The sequence below is a fragment of the Geotrypetes seraphini genome, chromosome 1 (genome assembly GCF_902459505.1).
Source record: "Geotrypetes seraphini chromosome 1, aGeoSer1.1, whole genome shotgun sequence".
NCBI classification, from domain to species: Eukaryota; Metazoa; Chordata; class Amphibia; order Gymnophiona; family Dermophiidae; genus Geotrypetes; species Geotrypetes seraphini.
Window position 1 is genome coordinate 456409011 of NC_047084.1, and position 16738 is coordinate 456425748.

The 16738-nt window shown below is 44.7% G+C and overlaps 1 protein-coding gene across 1 annotated transcript in view; it reads left to right on the forward strand.

The window, feature by feature from the left end:
• Window positions 1-16738, forward strand: part of CACNA1F (calcium voltage-gated channel subunit alpha1 F) — a 224240-nt gene that overhangs the window by 46238 nt on the left and 161264 nt on the right. Inside the window, 4 exon segments of the mRNA XM_033922018.1 lie at window positions 1029-1195; window positions 2095-2184; window positions 3859-3943; window positions 16080-16106. Coding sequence (XP_033777909.1) covers window positions 1029-1195; window positions 2095-2184; window positions 3859-3943; window positions 16080-16106 — 369 coding nt within the window.

Consider the following 16738-nt stretch of genomic DNA (forward strand, 5'->3'; position numbering starts at 1 on the left):
TTACAATATGTGATATCACATGTAAAGTGGGTCCTGTATAGGTGACAGGTAGATCAGATTGCCCTGACGGAAATACACAATTATGCCAAGCTTCTCTTTTATTCCTTTGCCCCAGAAATAAGTGCAGCGGGTTCCACATTCTCACTATCCCAGTGACAGTACAAAGCGTAAGCGGCTGCTGTTATTGCTAAAGGCTCCTAGGTTTCTCCTAATTAGTTGTTCTGGCTAAGGTAGTCAGAACTCCCTTAAATACTTTTACAATAGCTAGTTGGCTGGGGCCTTTATGCTGGAAAGCCTCTCCTCTCACATGCAGGTCAGGGAGGCAGGAACCAAAGACCAAGATGTGAACTATGTGCAGGTTTTTATGCCCCTAGTGAGTTCCCTCCAAAGCTAAGAGAGAGGAGATGTGATTGAGACAGTTACATATCTCTGCGACCTAAATGCATAGGAGGTGGGTCTCTTTCAAATGAAAGGAAGCTCTGGAACAAGAGAACATATGATGAAGTTGAAGGGGGATAGACTCAGAAGTAATCTATGGGGATACTTCTTCATGGAAAGCTTAGTGGATATGTGGAATGGCCTCCCAGTGGAGGTAGTCAAGGCAAGGATCTCTCTTGAATTCAAGAAAGCATGGGACAGGCATATGGGATCTTTTAGGGGGAGGAAGATGTGGATGATGTGGATGGGCAGACTGGATGGGCCACATGACCTTTATCTGCCGTTATTTTCTCTGTTAATCTCCTCCCCTGATTATAATACTGGTCACAAAAGAAACATTGTCCCTCTTGCAACCAATGATGTAATAGTAAAGTAATATAATATAATATAACATAACATACGTAACAACAATCCTCTTAGAGAAAAACTGGTCAAAACAGCTTTAGTCTTGTTACTCTTCTGCCCTGTGTGTGTGTTTCCATGTATGTGTTGTATAGATGAATATATTGTATGTTAGTGTAAGAAGCAGGAGAGTGTCCCAGAGAAGTGGGGACCTGAGACAGGTCTTTTTGTCACATCCTTTCCTGTAGGGAGTTCTCTAAGGAGCGAGAGAAGGCAAAAGCTCGTGGAGATTTCCAGAAACTACGGGAGAAGCAGCAAATAGAGGAAGACTTGAAGGGATACCTGGACTGGATCACACAAGCTGAAGACATTGAAACAGAAACTGAGAACAAGGCATACAAAGAGAAACAAAACCGTAAGTGTTCCCACTGCCGGAGTTCTAGACCAGTGGATGTAGCCAGACTCTGGAACACACATAGGGGCCAAAGGAGACTTGGCAAGGTGAAAGCTGTGTTTGTGTGGTGTAGAGTAAATTATAAAGTAGTGGCAACATAGATTTATAGGGGGAAGGAGGGCTCTTCTTAGCTGAGTTGGGAACCCATACTGCCCCTTTTGCAAGAGCATTGTTACCTTGCCTGTAATGATGCAGCATCTACCTCCTGTGGGATATGAGACTGGGCCTCTCTGTGGCTTCACTTTGCTTCTGCTAGAACTCTGGGGCCCTGTGCTGAGTCACTGTGTCCTTCCCAGGGATATGGATAGATCAGGGGTAGGCAATTCTGGTCCTTGAGAGCTAGAGCCAGGTCAGGTTTTGAGGATATCCAAAATGAATATGTATGAGATGGATTTGCATGCACTGCGTCTTTAAGATGCAAATCTATCTCATGCATATTTATTGTGGCTATCCTGAAAACCTGACCTGGCTCTGGCTCTTGAGGGCTGGAATTGCCTACCCCTGGGATAGATGGAAACTCTGCTGCTGCCACTCCAGCTTCCAGTCTTTCATCTCTCACACCAGTACTTTAATTAGTGCCAAGTTATGAGGGGATGGTGCATTATTGCTTGCTAGCATCCTTGGAACCAGAGTTTCATATTGACTTCCTGTTGGAATCAGTCCTCCTGTCTTTTGTTAACCACCATCCGGTATCTTATGTCCTTCCCTTAGCCACAGTGTTTTATGTATGCGATTATTTTGCTGTTAAATGGATTAACATGTGTATCTCTTTTATCTTCCCCTTACCTCCTCCTGCATCTGAAAATCCCTTGATGAGGGATTTTATTCGCCTTTGCGTGGTACTCTCCATACACGCCCAGGTCTGACACTGGATGAGCTGTTGGGCAGGAAGAAAGGTCAGTTGAGGTAGTTCCTGCAGCACAGCCATTCCCTGGACTTACGCGTACACTGTAATGTGCTGTTGACTGTGTGCGGTCTGTGCCCTTGTTTCTTGTGTATCTCTGTGATTAGTAGTTATGTTGATGTTACACTTGTGAGGGAGGCCTGGTAAATATAGGGAGTGGAATGGGATGGACAACTGGAACAATGGCTTGACCAACAGTTTGCTCTACATAGCATCAGCAATTAGGGAGAAAGAGGGTAGGGATGGAAATTAGTTTGTTTGTCTTCCAACCATCCCCCCCCCTAATCAAAAAGATGTTTTTCTATCTATGTGGTATATACGTGATCCACAAATACCAGGTCCTCTTTCCTGTAATGTAGTAATTGTTTAGGTGTATAAATGGCAATCCTCAAGACTTGGTGTAATTTGGCTGAGTATTTATATCAGCAGTTTCTCTCCCAAAAATGTTTTCTCCCACCACTGTCAATCATAGGGTAGGTGATCCAGGCCCTTGTTCCATAAGCTGTGGTGGTCGTATGTAGTACTCTGGTAGAGCCACTAAAGGTATCTGCACTCCTGTATGGAACAAAACCCCAGTGTCTCTACAGGTGTATTATAGTTTCTGTGTCCTGTGTTAGATGTATTCAGGTCCCTATAAGGAAATGTGAATCAGCAACCTTCTAGTCTAGTGGCATCAGCTCTACTGAACAGCCAAAAGGAGTGCACCTTGTTCTTAATTTGTAACATCATTATTGTTCCTCAGCTGTAATTTTAATTTCTCACCACTAGAGATGGTTCATCATAGAGTGATCTTTAGCAAGCCCACCATCCTGAAGGTTCAGACACAACCTCTGAAAGAAGGTTGTGCTTTCCTGTAGCCATGGGAGAGGGGAGGTTGAGGGACTGGACCCTCTCACTTTCAGCTCAGGCCCCCCTCTGCTTTCATTGCTGGTGAGGATGCCAAGCCCTATCAGCCGAAGGCATTTCCTGCCTGAGTCATGCCTGCATCAGTTAATTTAGCAGCTGCTTCAGCCGTTAATGCCAGCACTCATGCATGCTCAGTTCAGGTCTAACTGAGCATGCGCAGGAGAGCCAGCATTAGCAGCTGAAGCCCACCTGTTAAATTAAATGCTGTTTATTTAGCATAGGTGTGACTCAGGAGAAGTCTTCGGCTGGCAGGGCTTGGCATCCCTGACAGCAAAGGTGATATTTTATTGCGGCGGTGGGGGGGAGAGAATATTTGGACCCCTCAGTCCACTTTTTGGAGCCCCCCCAAATGGACCTCTGGCTACTCCCCTGATGTGTAGAGAATTAGCAGAAATCGGCCAACTGACACAAGTATGAAATTGGTTCCTTCTTATCAGCGCAGAGTTTTTCCTCAATTTGTTTTTAGTTGTTAATCCGCATGCTTCTGTATTAGGACTTTTAGGGACCCCCTGAAGAAGACTGTATTGTCGAAACATGGACCGTGTCAGGTCCATGGCTTCCAGAGGTTTGGGTCCAAGATACTTTTATGTGGATTTTTTAATTTGTATTTTTAATAAAGCCTACATTTTGAACATCACTTTCGCCACAGAATTTTTTTGTTTTTGTTTTAGCACTGCTATTTAAGCAAGCCTACTTGCCTTGTTAGTTATGTGGGCCTGGTTAAGTGCCAATGAATATCCCCTACCAACCCATTCAGTTTCTTCCTGTGGGTATGTAATCAGTAGCTTCTACCTTTTGATTTTTCTTTTCACAGCCAGTCTGCCTACCAGCGAGACCACATCGGTAAATACAGAAAACATTGATGATGAGGAACACCCAAACTTCTATTCCCTCTGTGTGTAAGTGTGAAATCATTTCCTGCTCCTTGTACATCAGTTCTTGAATAATTTGTATGGAGACAGAAATGCAAGTGACCTAGATCCTGATTTCATTGTCCGGAGCATGGGACCTCTAACAGTTTAAAGGCTGCTAGCCATTCTGATTGTGTGTAGAGGGACAGTGACCAAAGCTGTGGAGAAGGTTGCCACATGACCTAGCTCCCCTCCAACTTTCTGCTCCAGTTTTGAGTTTGGCTCATTGAATATAAGCCTTTGGTACAAGGTTGGATTAATCTATTTAGCCTCTGGAGTGGGATGGGGGCAGCAATCCAACCATTTAAAACCCTATATTCAAAGAGTAAATAAACTATCACCACAAAAAAAAAAATCCCCTTTGGAATATATGTTATTCAAGGTGATATAAATGGGAAGACCTCAGTGTGAAAACCAGTCACTGCAATAGAACTCGTGTGTTGGGGTGACCTTGACAAAGTTTCACTATCAAAATATTGTGTGGGGGGGAGGGGGGTTCCTAAGGATCTGAAAGTCAAGTAGGGAGGGAGCAAGGTCTTTAAAATTATTTATTTTGGTACAGTATCTAGTTCATGCTTTTCCAGTGGTATTTCAAGATGAGTTACATTCAGATATTGTATACAATCAGTGTTCCCTCTAAGCGGGCGGGTGTTGTGAGCAAACTTTTTTCACCGTGAGCCAAAAATATCGGGCGCCAGCAAGTTATGAGCCAACTCGCCCGATTCTCCTCTCGCCGCCCTGCCATCTGCCGTACGCCTCTTCCGATCGTGCGCTGTGACGAGAAACGTGTGCGCTGCGATGTAATATTTTGTGCGCCAGCGCACGCCAGCGCAGCTTAGCGGGAACACTGGTTCAAATGGTTTTATTTATTTCCCCAAATTTATTTTTGTTATACGCATTGAAAATATTTGATATTGCGTTTAAATCAAAATCTCAATAAACTTGAAACGAGTGCCCGTGAGATTGTGGGAGGGTTAAATACTCAAAACTTAGAAGTTTTTGCTACGCCAGCTTTCTGGTATCTTTACATACAGTGGCGTACCTAGCATATGTAACATCCGGGGCCCATCATTTTTTGGCACCCCCCCCCATCTGTAAGAAAAACATGATTTTTAGTAACAAACCACACGTCACACATGAGTACCTAGGAAAAGGCAGCATCTTACATATTGCAGTGAGCAGTACATCAATACACCCATTGTAAAACTAAACAAGCCAGACCAGCACAGATCAATCCTACACCGTCAATCCTAACAGAAAACCATGTCTTTCGAACACACAGAACACAGAAAACACCTTCGCCTAGTAAGGAATATGTAATCACAAACTAACCCCTCCCTCTTTTACAAAACTGTAGTGTGGATTTTAGCTACGGAGGTAACAGCTCTGATGCTCATAAAATTCTGAGCATCAGAGCTGCTACCACCAAGGCTGGTGCTAAAAACGCTTCACAGTTTTGTAAAAGGGGGGATAAAATAAAAATACATAGACAAAGGTTAAATTGAACCAGCAAGAAGCTGGACTCTGCATACAATGCTTCACAGAAACAGTGACACATGTCTCCTAAAGCAATAAATAAATAGAAATTTTTTTCTACCTTTGTCTTCTGTGGTTTCTCCTTTCCTCATCTTCTTGTAACTCTCTTCCTTCCATTCACTGTCTGCCGTCTCTCTTCCCCTATATGGCATCTTCTCTCCTTCTATGCCCCTTCCAGAAACTGTATGCCTCCCCCTTCCATCTCTCCTTTCACCCCATTGGTCTGGCATCTCTCTCCTCGCCTTCCCTCTCCCACACCTCTCCTCATAGTCTGGTATCTCCCCTTCCCTGATTCTCTGGCATCTCTCTCCTTTCCTTTTCTTCCATCTTTCGTTCCCCCTCCATGCTCTCACATCTCCCCCTTCCTTTTCCCTTAGACTGGCATACCTTCCTCCTACGCTCCAAGCCCTGGCATCTCCTTTAATTCCCTCCCTCATCTTCCTTCTCCCTCCAGCTGGGTACCGCAACACTCTTCCCTGCAGCTCTGCACTTCCCCACAATTGCCATGCTTCGGTTCCTCTTCTTCCTTCCTTCCTCCCCCCCCCCCCCCCGCGGGACCCTGCGGCACCATCAACTCTTACTCCCTCTAATGTCGGCCCTGCAGCTCCAGACTTCCTCGCACCTTCTCCCCTCCCCCTTTGGATCGCTATTATTTTAAATGTTATAGCCGCGGAGCTGTATCCATCAGTGGAGATGTCTAACCTCGGCCTGCCCCGGAACTCTTACTGCAGCAGCCGCCCGTCTAGGCAGGAACAGGAAGTCACTGTTGCAGTAAGAGTTCCGGGGCAGGCCGAGGTTAGACATCTCCACTGATGGATACAGCTCCGCGGCTATAACATTTAAAATAATAGCGATCCAAAGGGGGAGGGGAGAAGGTGCGAGGAAGTCTGGAGCTGCAGGGCCGACATTAGAGGGAGTAAGAGTTGATGGTGCCGCAGGGTCCCGCGGGGGGGGGGGGGGAGGAAGGAAGGAAGAAGAGGAACCGAAGCATGGCAATTGTGGGGAAGTGCAATCCCCCCAATGCGTCCCCTTACCTTACCTCCCCTTACCTTTGCGACGCGTGTGTGCGCTGTGAAGAGAAACTTTGCGCTGCGATGTAATATTTTGTGCGCGCGCGCAGGCCAACGCACCTTAGCGGGAACACTGTATACAATATGTTTGAAGGTTCACCTAAGGTGCCTAATTCTCTTGCATTAGCCCTGCCTAAGTAAATTGGACCTACAAATCAGCAGATGCAGTGGAGCAAACCTGTAACAAATCAGCTTCTCAGAATCAGATAGTAAGCTTAGCTGCAGGAAGGATACAAACTGAAACCAACCACACTTTCATAATAGGCTCCGGATTTCAGGTTTCCATTAACATTTAAAGAGGCACTAGCCAAGTTTGGTTTTGTGGTTCAGGGCAAAGCAAGGCAAGTTTGGCATTAGTTGAGTTTTTCGTTGGTAAGCAGAATTGAGTCAGGCAGACAAATGGGTGATGTCATCCGATGACACTGGATGGAACTGCTCTTCCAGAGCTCATAACTTATTGAAATATTCTGAACATACTTGGTCCTTTCTACATGTAGTAGTCTCCTCAACTCCTCAGTTTTGCTTTTCCACTTTTCTAAACAAACATGAAGCAAAGCTGTCCTGAATTTTTTTTTCTAAATACTTGGTTTCTTCTGCACTGTTTTCTTTGGTTCCTTCTTTATTACTCTCTTTTAAAAAAAGATTATTTGACAAAGTTGTGATTATAACCTTGCCTGAAATGCAATAGAAAGATTGAGAATTTCAACACTTGTGTGCATTTCTGGAGACTGCACCTTCAAAAAAATATAAACAGGATGATGACGGTCCAGAGGAAGGCTACTAAAATTGTCAGTGGTCTTCTTCATAAGGCGTATGGGGACAGACTCAATATGTATACTTTGGAGGAAAGGCGGGAGAGGGGAGATATGATAGAGACGTTTAAATACGTATGTGACATAAATGCGCATAAGTCGAGTCCCTTTCATTTGAAAGGAAGCTCCGGAATGAGAGGGCATAGAAAGAAGTTAAAAGGTGATAGGCTCAGGAGTAATCTAAGAAAATACATTTTTACAGAAAGGGTGGTAGATGTGTGGACTAGTCTTGCATTAGAGGTAGTGGAGACAAAAACTGTGTCTGAATTCAAGAAAGCATGGGGCAGGCATGTAAGATCTCTTAGGGAGAGGAGGAGATAGTGATGCTGTGGATGGGCAGATTAGATGGGCCATTTGGCCTTTATCTGCCATTATATTTCTATGTTTCTATTTTTACTTATTCCAAGTGCTCTTATGCTTGAGTCCTAACCACGGTCAAAATGAGTAGCCTTGGGTATTGCCATACTTGCTCAATGATAGCTACATCCCTTGTCTACTGGGAGTGCGCCAGATATTAGTTAAGGTGGATTCCCGGGCTTACAATGAAACCACTTTTGAAACATCTAATACAGTAATAAAGTAAATGATGGCAGAAAAGGCCCTCATGATCCCTTCAGTCTGCCCAACAAGGTGGTCAGACTGTGCCTGCCACCCTGTGCAAGCCCCAGTCACCCATGTTTAAATATTGGTTGTGAAGTCACTTACAGAAGTTTGAGTAAAAACTGCTTTCATCAATCATAGCCAAAGCACTGAAGAAGCATATACAGGGGTCATTTGAAAAGTTTGGTAAATTTCCATGAGATGGCGCCACAGTCCATTAAGTGGAATCATTGTTGGCCAGCTTTATTCTTCAAATCATTCTTGACAGTTTAGAAACATAGAAAATGACGGCAGAAAAGGGCCAAGTCTGCCCACTCTAATGACCCACCCCCCTAATTCCCTCCATGAAGAGATCCCACATGCCTATCCCACTTTTTCTTAAAATCTTGCACGCTGCTGGCCTCGATTACCTGCAGTGGAAGATCATTCCAATGATCAACCACCCATTCGGTGAAGAAATGCTTCCTGGTGTCGCCATGAAGTTTACCACCCTTGATTTTCAGCGGATGCCCTCTTGTTGCCGTTGGTCCTTTAAGAAAAAAGATATCTTCTTCCACCTCGATATGGCCCGTGACATATTTGAACGTCTCAAACATGTCCCCCCTGCGCTCCTCGAGTGAGTATAGCTGCAATTTTCCCAGCCGTTCCTCATACGGGAGATCCTTGAGTCCCGAGACCATCCTGGTGGCCATTCGCTGAACCAGTTTCAGCCAGATGCAATGCATTGTTAGTGTTTGACAGCCATTTAAATCAACCACGTTCACATTTAACAGATAAAAACTCGATTATTTAACAGGCTGGGTTTTTAATGCATCTTATTCTTTTAACGGTGATGAATTTTGTCACTGTGTCATTCTCTACCTGAAAGGGCATTTCAATGCAGCGTTTAGCTAAGTTTAATTACAATCCACAGGAATTTTTGCATCGATTCTTGACCATGGACAAAACTTGGATCCACCACTACATACCTGAGTCAAAGCAGTGGACAATGACTGGTGAAAGTTCACCGAAGAAGGTGAAGACCGTTTTATCAGCTGGGATGGTGATGGCTACTGGTTTTTAAGAATACCAAAGGAATAATCCTGATCGATTATACAGAAAAGGGTAAAACAGTAACAGGATCGTATTATGCAGCATTGTTGGACCATTTGAAAGATGAGTTGAAGGAAAACCAGCCAAGATTAGCGCACAAAAAGGTGCTCTTTCACCAGGACAACACGCCGTCCCACACATTAACCGTTGCAATGGTAAAATTACATGAATCGGTTTTGAATTGATTCCTCATCCTCCCTATTCCCCTGACTTGGCCCTGTCCGACTTTCCCCTGTTCCTGAACTTAAAAATTTGGCTCTTTGGGAAGAACTTTTCATCGAATGAGGATGTCATCGATGCCATCAATGAGTATTTTGCAGAGTTTGACAAAACCTATTTTTCCGATAGGATGAAAAAACTGGAAACTCAGGCTGAGTGTATAGCCCTCAATGGAGACTACTTTGAGATATAAAACAGATTTTTTTTTTCCAACAAAATGTGTTTAACTTCCTAATTTTTACCAGACTTTTCAAACAACCCTCATACATGCCAGTGTAGAAAATTCCACCACTATGAAGAAGCATATAGACTCTGCAGCAAGATGTCAACACCTTTTCCTTTAAGTGTCTCTCAAACTTTCTCGAGCCGGGGCACACTAAAGGTAGTGGCCAAGACTTGAGGCACCCAGAGGTGCGCGGACATCACCGTGATGACATCATGCATATGCGTGACATCACCACGTCAACGTCCGCACATGTACAGAGGCCCTCTAGATGGGCCCTGAGACGCCAGTAGGGGGTGCCAGCAGGGAAGAGGGCCGGAGAGAAGGAGAGGCACTGGCACCAGCTGATTGCCTACAGCAGTGTTTCTCAACTACTTCAAGCTAAGTACCCCCTAAGTCTAACAAATATCAACTGACTACCCCAACCACAGCCCTCCCTAGGCCCACCCATGCTCTGCCCCAGATCCCACCCCCTTTACTAATTGTAATGCAATTTTTTCCATTCATTTTTCATATACACACCAGATATAAATTCTCAAAAGTGGCACATTTCAATCACTATATTGAAAATAAAATTGTTTTACCTACCGGTGATCCTCTGCAGGCTGCTGTAATTAGCTTTAAAGGTGAGACTGGGAGGCCAGGGGGAAGCCGAAGGACACTAGAGAGAAGGGGGAAACATGCAGGCCTTCGGCGAATCAGGCAGCGCTGGCGCTGTACCACGTAGGGAAGTCAGCTGGCAGGCTCCTCTTTTCCTTCTCAGTGTGCCGTGGCACATTTGGAATCTCAGGAGGCACACTAGTTTGACTTGGCACACAGTTTGAGATACACTGCTTTTCTGACACCGTGAAAGATATGTTCAGTGCAGGCTAGCCTAACTCTGCGCGGTCCTTTCTGCAACAGCCCACATTGTCCACACCAGTGCTGATTACATGTCTGATGAATTTTCAACATCTCTCCAGTTTCCAGAAGATTCCCATATTTTTTTCTACTCTACTTTTCACTCTTCTGGCTTTATATCAGCACAGAGAGGAATTATTCTCCTATTGACCCTATTCTATTGCTGTTATCTAGTTCAGGGTAGTGGTTAATGGAATTCGCTCGGAGGAAGGAAAGGTGAGTAGTGGAGTCCCTCAAGGATTGGTGCTGGGGCTGACCCTGTTCAATATGTTTGTGAGCGACATTGCTAAGTTGTTAGAAGGAAAGATTTGCCTGTTTGCAGATGATACCAAGATTTGTAGACACTAAGGAGGGACTGAAAAACATGAAAAAGGATCTGCAAAAGTTAGAGCAATGCATTTGGGGATTAGAAATCAGAAGGGGCCGTATGTTCTGTGAGGTGAGAAGCTGATATGCATGGATGGGGTGAAAGACCTTGAGGTGAGAGTGTCCAAAGATCTAATTTTATTATCTTATTACCCTACTTTTTTTTATTATATTTTTTATTTGTTACCCTCTTGTATTTTCCCTTAATGTCTTTTCTTTACTTTAATGAATTGGATTTCATCCCTCCTCACCTAATGTTAAGAATATGTTAAATTGAGTGTAATTTAGTCCTTTTTAAGTATTTTATGTATTGTATTGTCACCTAACAAATGTAAATTTTAATATGTACATCGCTTAGAAGTCTGATTAAGCGATTAATCAAGAAACCTAATAAACTTGAAACTTAAAGGCAAAGAAACAGTGTGACAAGGCGGTGGCTATTGCCAGAAGGATGCTAAGCTGTATAGAGAGAGGCGTAACCAGTAGAAGAAAGAAGGTGTTGATGCCCCTATACAGGTTGTTGGTGAGGTCCAACTTGGAGTACTGTGTTCAGTTTTGGAGACCATATCTGGCAAAGGGCATAAGAAGACTTGAAGCGGTCCAGAAAAGAGCAACGAAAATGGTAGGAGGTTTGCATCAAAAGACGTACAAGAAGGGACTGGAAGCCCTGAATATGTATACCTTAGAAGAAAAGAGGGACAGGAGAAATATGATTCAGGAGTGTGTGGCGCAGTGGTTGGATCTACAGCCTCAGCACCCTGGGGTTGTGGGTTCAAACCCCGCGCTACTCCTTGTGACCCTGGGCAAGTCACTCAGTCCTCCATAGCCCAGGTACATTAGCTAGATTGTGAGCCCACCGGGACAGAGAGGGAAAATGCTTGAGTACCTGATTGTAAAACCGCTTAGATAACCTTGATAGGCGGTATATAAAATCCTAATAACCTTGAAACTTCAGACATTCAAATACTTGAAAGGTATTAACGCAGAACAAAATCTTTTCCAGAGAAAGGAAAATGATAAAACCAGAGGGCCTAATTTGAGGTTGAGGGGTGGTAGACTCAAGAGTAATGTTAGGAAATTCTTCTTTATGGAGAGGGTGGTGGATGCTTGGAATATGCTCCTGAGGGAGGTGGAGGAGAAGAAAATGGTGACAGAGTTTAAAAAAAAACAAAACAAAAAAAACATGGCTTGAACACAGATGATCTCTAGTCAGAAAATAATGGTATATATTGAAGAACTAAGGCCAGTACTGGGCAGCCTTGCATGGTCTGTGTCCTGCATATTGCCATTCATTTGAGGATGGGCTGGGGAGGACTTCGACGACTGGGATAGTTTAGATGGGCTGAAATGAGCTTTGATGGAGACTCCAGTAGATGGAATCGAAGCACAATACCAGGCAGAGAAATATCTAAGAAAAAGAACAATTTAAATTAAATCATTCATTTATAAAGAGTGTATGGTTGGGCAGACTGGACGGACCATTCGGGTCTTTATCTGCCCATGTTACTATGTTTAACTGGTTAGTGCCACTGAAAATGCCCAGTTAACCCCCTATGTTATAACCAGCTATTTGGGGGTGTTCCCGGGGTGGAGTCAGGATTTGGCTGGTTATATTTAGCATTTAACTACATAAATAGGACTGTATAAAAGTCAGTCCTATCTTTGTTCATAAGAACATAAGAATTGCCCTACTGGGACAGACCGAAGGTCCATCAAGCCCCATATCCTGTTTCCAACAGTGGCCAACCCAGGTCTCAATCACCTAGCTAGCTAGATCCCAAGAAATAAAACAGATTTTACGCTGCTTATACTAAGAATAAGCAGTGGATTTCCCCCAATCCATCTCACACTTAGCTGGCTATGGGCTCCTTTTACTAAGCCGCGCTAGCGGGGTTAACGGGCGTGACTTTTCATCACGCGCTAACCCCGGCGCCGGCCAAAAGCTACCGCCTGCTCAAGAAGAGACGGCAGCGGCTAGCGCAGCCGGCGGTTTAATGCGTGCTATCACGTGCGCGGCTTGCTAAAAGGAGCCCTATATTTTAGCCAGCTTCACAAACCCAGAAATTCAATGCTGAATCCCAGCAATGTCCTGGCATTGAATTTCCGGACATAATGCTAGCAACTGAAAAGGATTTAGGTCCCAATTCCTGCCCCATACTTTCTCTGTCTCTGTCATTTGTAAGTCAGGTACCTGGGGACATATCTTAAAGACCAGAAATCATCTTCCAAAACATGTCCGAATTTTATTATGAGTTTCACATCTTTATATGAATCAGGTTTGTCAGCATGTGTCAGCATGTGACGTAAACACAAACCATATATGGACACAGGTCACATGAAACTTTAAACACATCAGCATTTTTTCTATCTGGAGATTGAAGTCCACAGAGGGTCAGAAAAAGCCTTAACCAGCAGAGCTTCTAATCTAAATCTGTCTGTAAATACGGCTTAACAAAACAATTGAATTCACTTCACAACATCTCTGTTTAAACATACATGTCAAAGAAGGAAAGACAAACAGGGCCTGGTTTTCTTACAACTTTAAACAACAAATGCCTAAGGAAAATTATCAAGGTTCATGATACGTGTCCCTTCAGCAACGGTCAGCAAAAAGCTGAGCACTGCCAGCTGAATAGCGACCCTTTATGCCTAATATTCTGTATTTGATGATGTATATTATGTTATCTGCTTTGACACAGTTAGAACAGCCAGAGTTAAATTTAAGATATAAGGAAAGAAAGAAATGCTGGATAGCACATGGAGAGTTAATACCCAGAGGGAACAATAAAATCTTTTTTTTTTTTTATTGCCTGATTGCCATCAGCAAATCAACACGGGACATTGATGCGCCGACAATCCCAAGCAGGACTTCTGCGCGATGGCTAAAAACTGTACCTGTTACCGCTGTGAGTGGGGGAGGGGGGGAGGGAACCCCCATTACACTGTAAACTGCAATTTTCCTTCAGTTTTTGGGTAATCGACAGTTTTCAGTGGGGGGGGGTTCCCCCCACACACCCTCTGAGCGCTAACAGTAACAGTTTTTAGGCAGCACGTAGAAGTCCTGCGTGGGATTGTCTGCACGTGAATATCGGCGCAGCAATGTCCCATGCGGTTTTGATGCATCACCGTTGCCAGCATGTATGCAGTAGAATGACCATTATCTAGCACCTATAAACCACTTAGACGTTTGCCAAATACATTTGAACTTTACACTTTGAGCCCACACTAGTACTAATCCAGTGTTCCCTCTAAGCGGGCGGGTGTTGTGAGCAAACTTTTTTCACTGTGAGCTAAAAATATCGGGCGCCAGCAAGTTATGAGCCAAATAAATATGTTGCTTTCTACCACAGAACTTCCTTACGTTTGTATGGAATCTATCCCCTTTCAACTTTAGAGAGTGCCCTCTCGTTCTCCCTGCCTTAGCTACTAAGTCTATTCCCTTCAGTACCTTGAATGTTTCTATCATGTCCCCTCTCAATCTCCTCTGCTCAAGGGAGAAGAGGCCCAGTTTCTCTAATCTTTCGCTGTACGGCAACTCCTCCAGCCCCTTAACCATTTTAGTTGCTCTTCTCTGGATCCTTTCGAGTAGTACCGTGTCCTTCTTAAAGTACCAGTGCTGGACGCAGTACTCCAGGTGAGGGCGTACCATGGCCCGGTACAGCAGCATGATAACCTTCTCTGTCTCTTCAGTCCAGCATCTGCCCCTTCCATTCACTGTCTGTCTTTCCCTGCCATCTCTCCTCCTGCCCCCCCCACCCCCCAATTTGGTCTAGCATCCATCATCTTCCTTCTGTTCCCCTCATGGTCTGGCATCTCTATCCTTCCCTCCCCCCTGTGGTTTTTAGCATATCTCTCTTCTCATTTCCTCCACTCAGATCTGATCATTCTCTTCTCTCTCTTCCCTTTTCTTCTCTGGTCTTCCTTCTCTATTTTCTGCCTCCATCTAAATTAAATTCTTTCTTACTATTTAGTCCCGTTTCCCTCTTTTCACTGTGTCTACACACAGCTTGTCACCCCTTTCCCTCACCCCTCCATTATCTTACTATTTTCTTCCCCCTTTATTTATCTCCTCCTTCCATCCAGTATGTGTTCTTTCCCCACTTCCATTCAGCATCTGCTCTCCCTTCTCAACTGACATCCATCTGCCTTCTGCTCTCTCTCCCTTCTTCTCACTTCCATCATCTGTCCCCTTCTCTCTCTCTCTCATCTCCTCCATTCCATCATCTGCCCCTTCTCTCTCTCTCTCTCTCTCCCCCCCCCCCAACTTCCATCATCTGCCCCCCGTCCCCTCACCTTTGTGGGTCACTTTCTTTCCCCTGAGGGTGGCTCATGTCACAGGGGAAGCTTTGGCCGAGCAGAACCGCTTGATTGACAGTGGAACTTACTTGATTGATGTCGATGCTGGGGCCCGTTGCCGTTTGAAGGAAAAAAAAAAAGGTGGAAAAAAGGAACCTGTAAAGGCGAGAGGAAGGGAAACCTCCAGGACAGCTGCTTTTTGCCCTCCTTCAGCGGCCCAAGAGTTCAGACCAGCAGCGGCAGCTCTGTATGCTTTTAACTTCGGCACAGAGCTGCCCCTAATCAATAGTTTAGCGCGGTTTCATGAGGCAGCCTCGGGGCCTTTGATAGCCGGCCCGCTTCGATGATGCGATGTGGGCCGGCCTAGCAAAGGCCCCGAGGCTGCCTTATGAAACCGCGCTAAACTATCGATTAGGGGCAGCTCTGTGCCGAAGTTAAAAGCATACACAGCTGCCGCTGCTGGTCTGGAGGTGCGGAGACAAGGCAGGAGGCAAACGCGGTGGAAGGCAGGAGTCCCGGCGAAGGCAGGAGTCCCGGCACAGCGACTGCAACAGGAAGTTGCAAGTCAGCTGACGCCGGCCTTTCGTTGCGGCGGGGACCGAATCCTTCGCGGACCGGCAAGATTTTGTTTGCGGACCGGCGGTTGAAGAACTGTGCTCTACACTGTGTGCGCTGTGACGAGAAACATGTGCGCTGCGAGGTAATATTTTGTGCGTCAGCGCACCCCAGCGCAGCTTAGCGGGAACCGTAATGACCACTAATACTTAGAACCAAGCATAATTCTGTCAAGGTCATGCACAGAGAGAGAGAGTGGCAGAGCCAAGATTAGAAACTAAGGAAGCCTAGCATATGGCCCACTAGTCCTATTGAGTTTGATCTTGAGGTTGGGAAACAAGTTCTCCTTCCACCAGACCCTGAGTCACCTTTTTGGGTGAAGATACTGACCAGATCGGGATTTTTTTTGTTTTGTTTTAGATGCTTAATGTCTTTTCTTGCATTCTCGTTTTCAGAAACAAGATCTCTAAAACCAAATTCTGGTGAGTAATTTCTATATAATCCCTGTTTGCAACATGTGTGGAACATTGTGAGTTTATGCAGGCAATTTTCGAATAGGCTGCAAACTATGACGGTGCTTTTAAAGTGCAGATTTTCAAAGAGAAACCTATTGCATGTTCGAAAGCATCCATGCACTAGAGCAGTGGTTCTCAACCCTGTCCTGGGGACCCCCCCAGCCAGTCGGGTTTTCAAGATATCCCTAATGAGAGAGATTTATTTGAACACCTGTCACTTCTATTATATGCAAATCTTTCTCATGCATATTCATTAGGGATATCTTGAAAACCCAGCTTGCTGGGGGGGGGGGTGTCCCCAGGACAAGGTTGAGAACCACTGCAAAGATTCATCCCTGTCCCCACACCATCCCCACAATCTTAATTTTCATCCCTGCATCTCTACGCTCAAAGCAGAAAGATGATTTTATGCAATTTTATAGAACTAAGATTGCAAATACACATTTTAAGCCTGCAGTAGTTTTTTTTTTCTAATTTTTATTTAAAGAACATCACTAAAAGTACAACTTGTGAGGCATGCTGCGTTCTGCATTTTGCGCAGAAAGCCAAACATCAGCTCGATACCAGTGATATTTTGGTCCAGATAATAAATTTTAGTT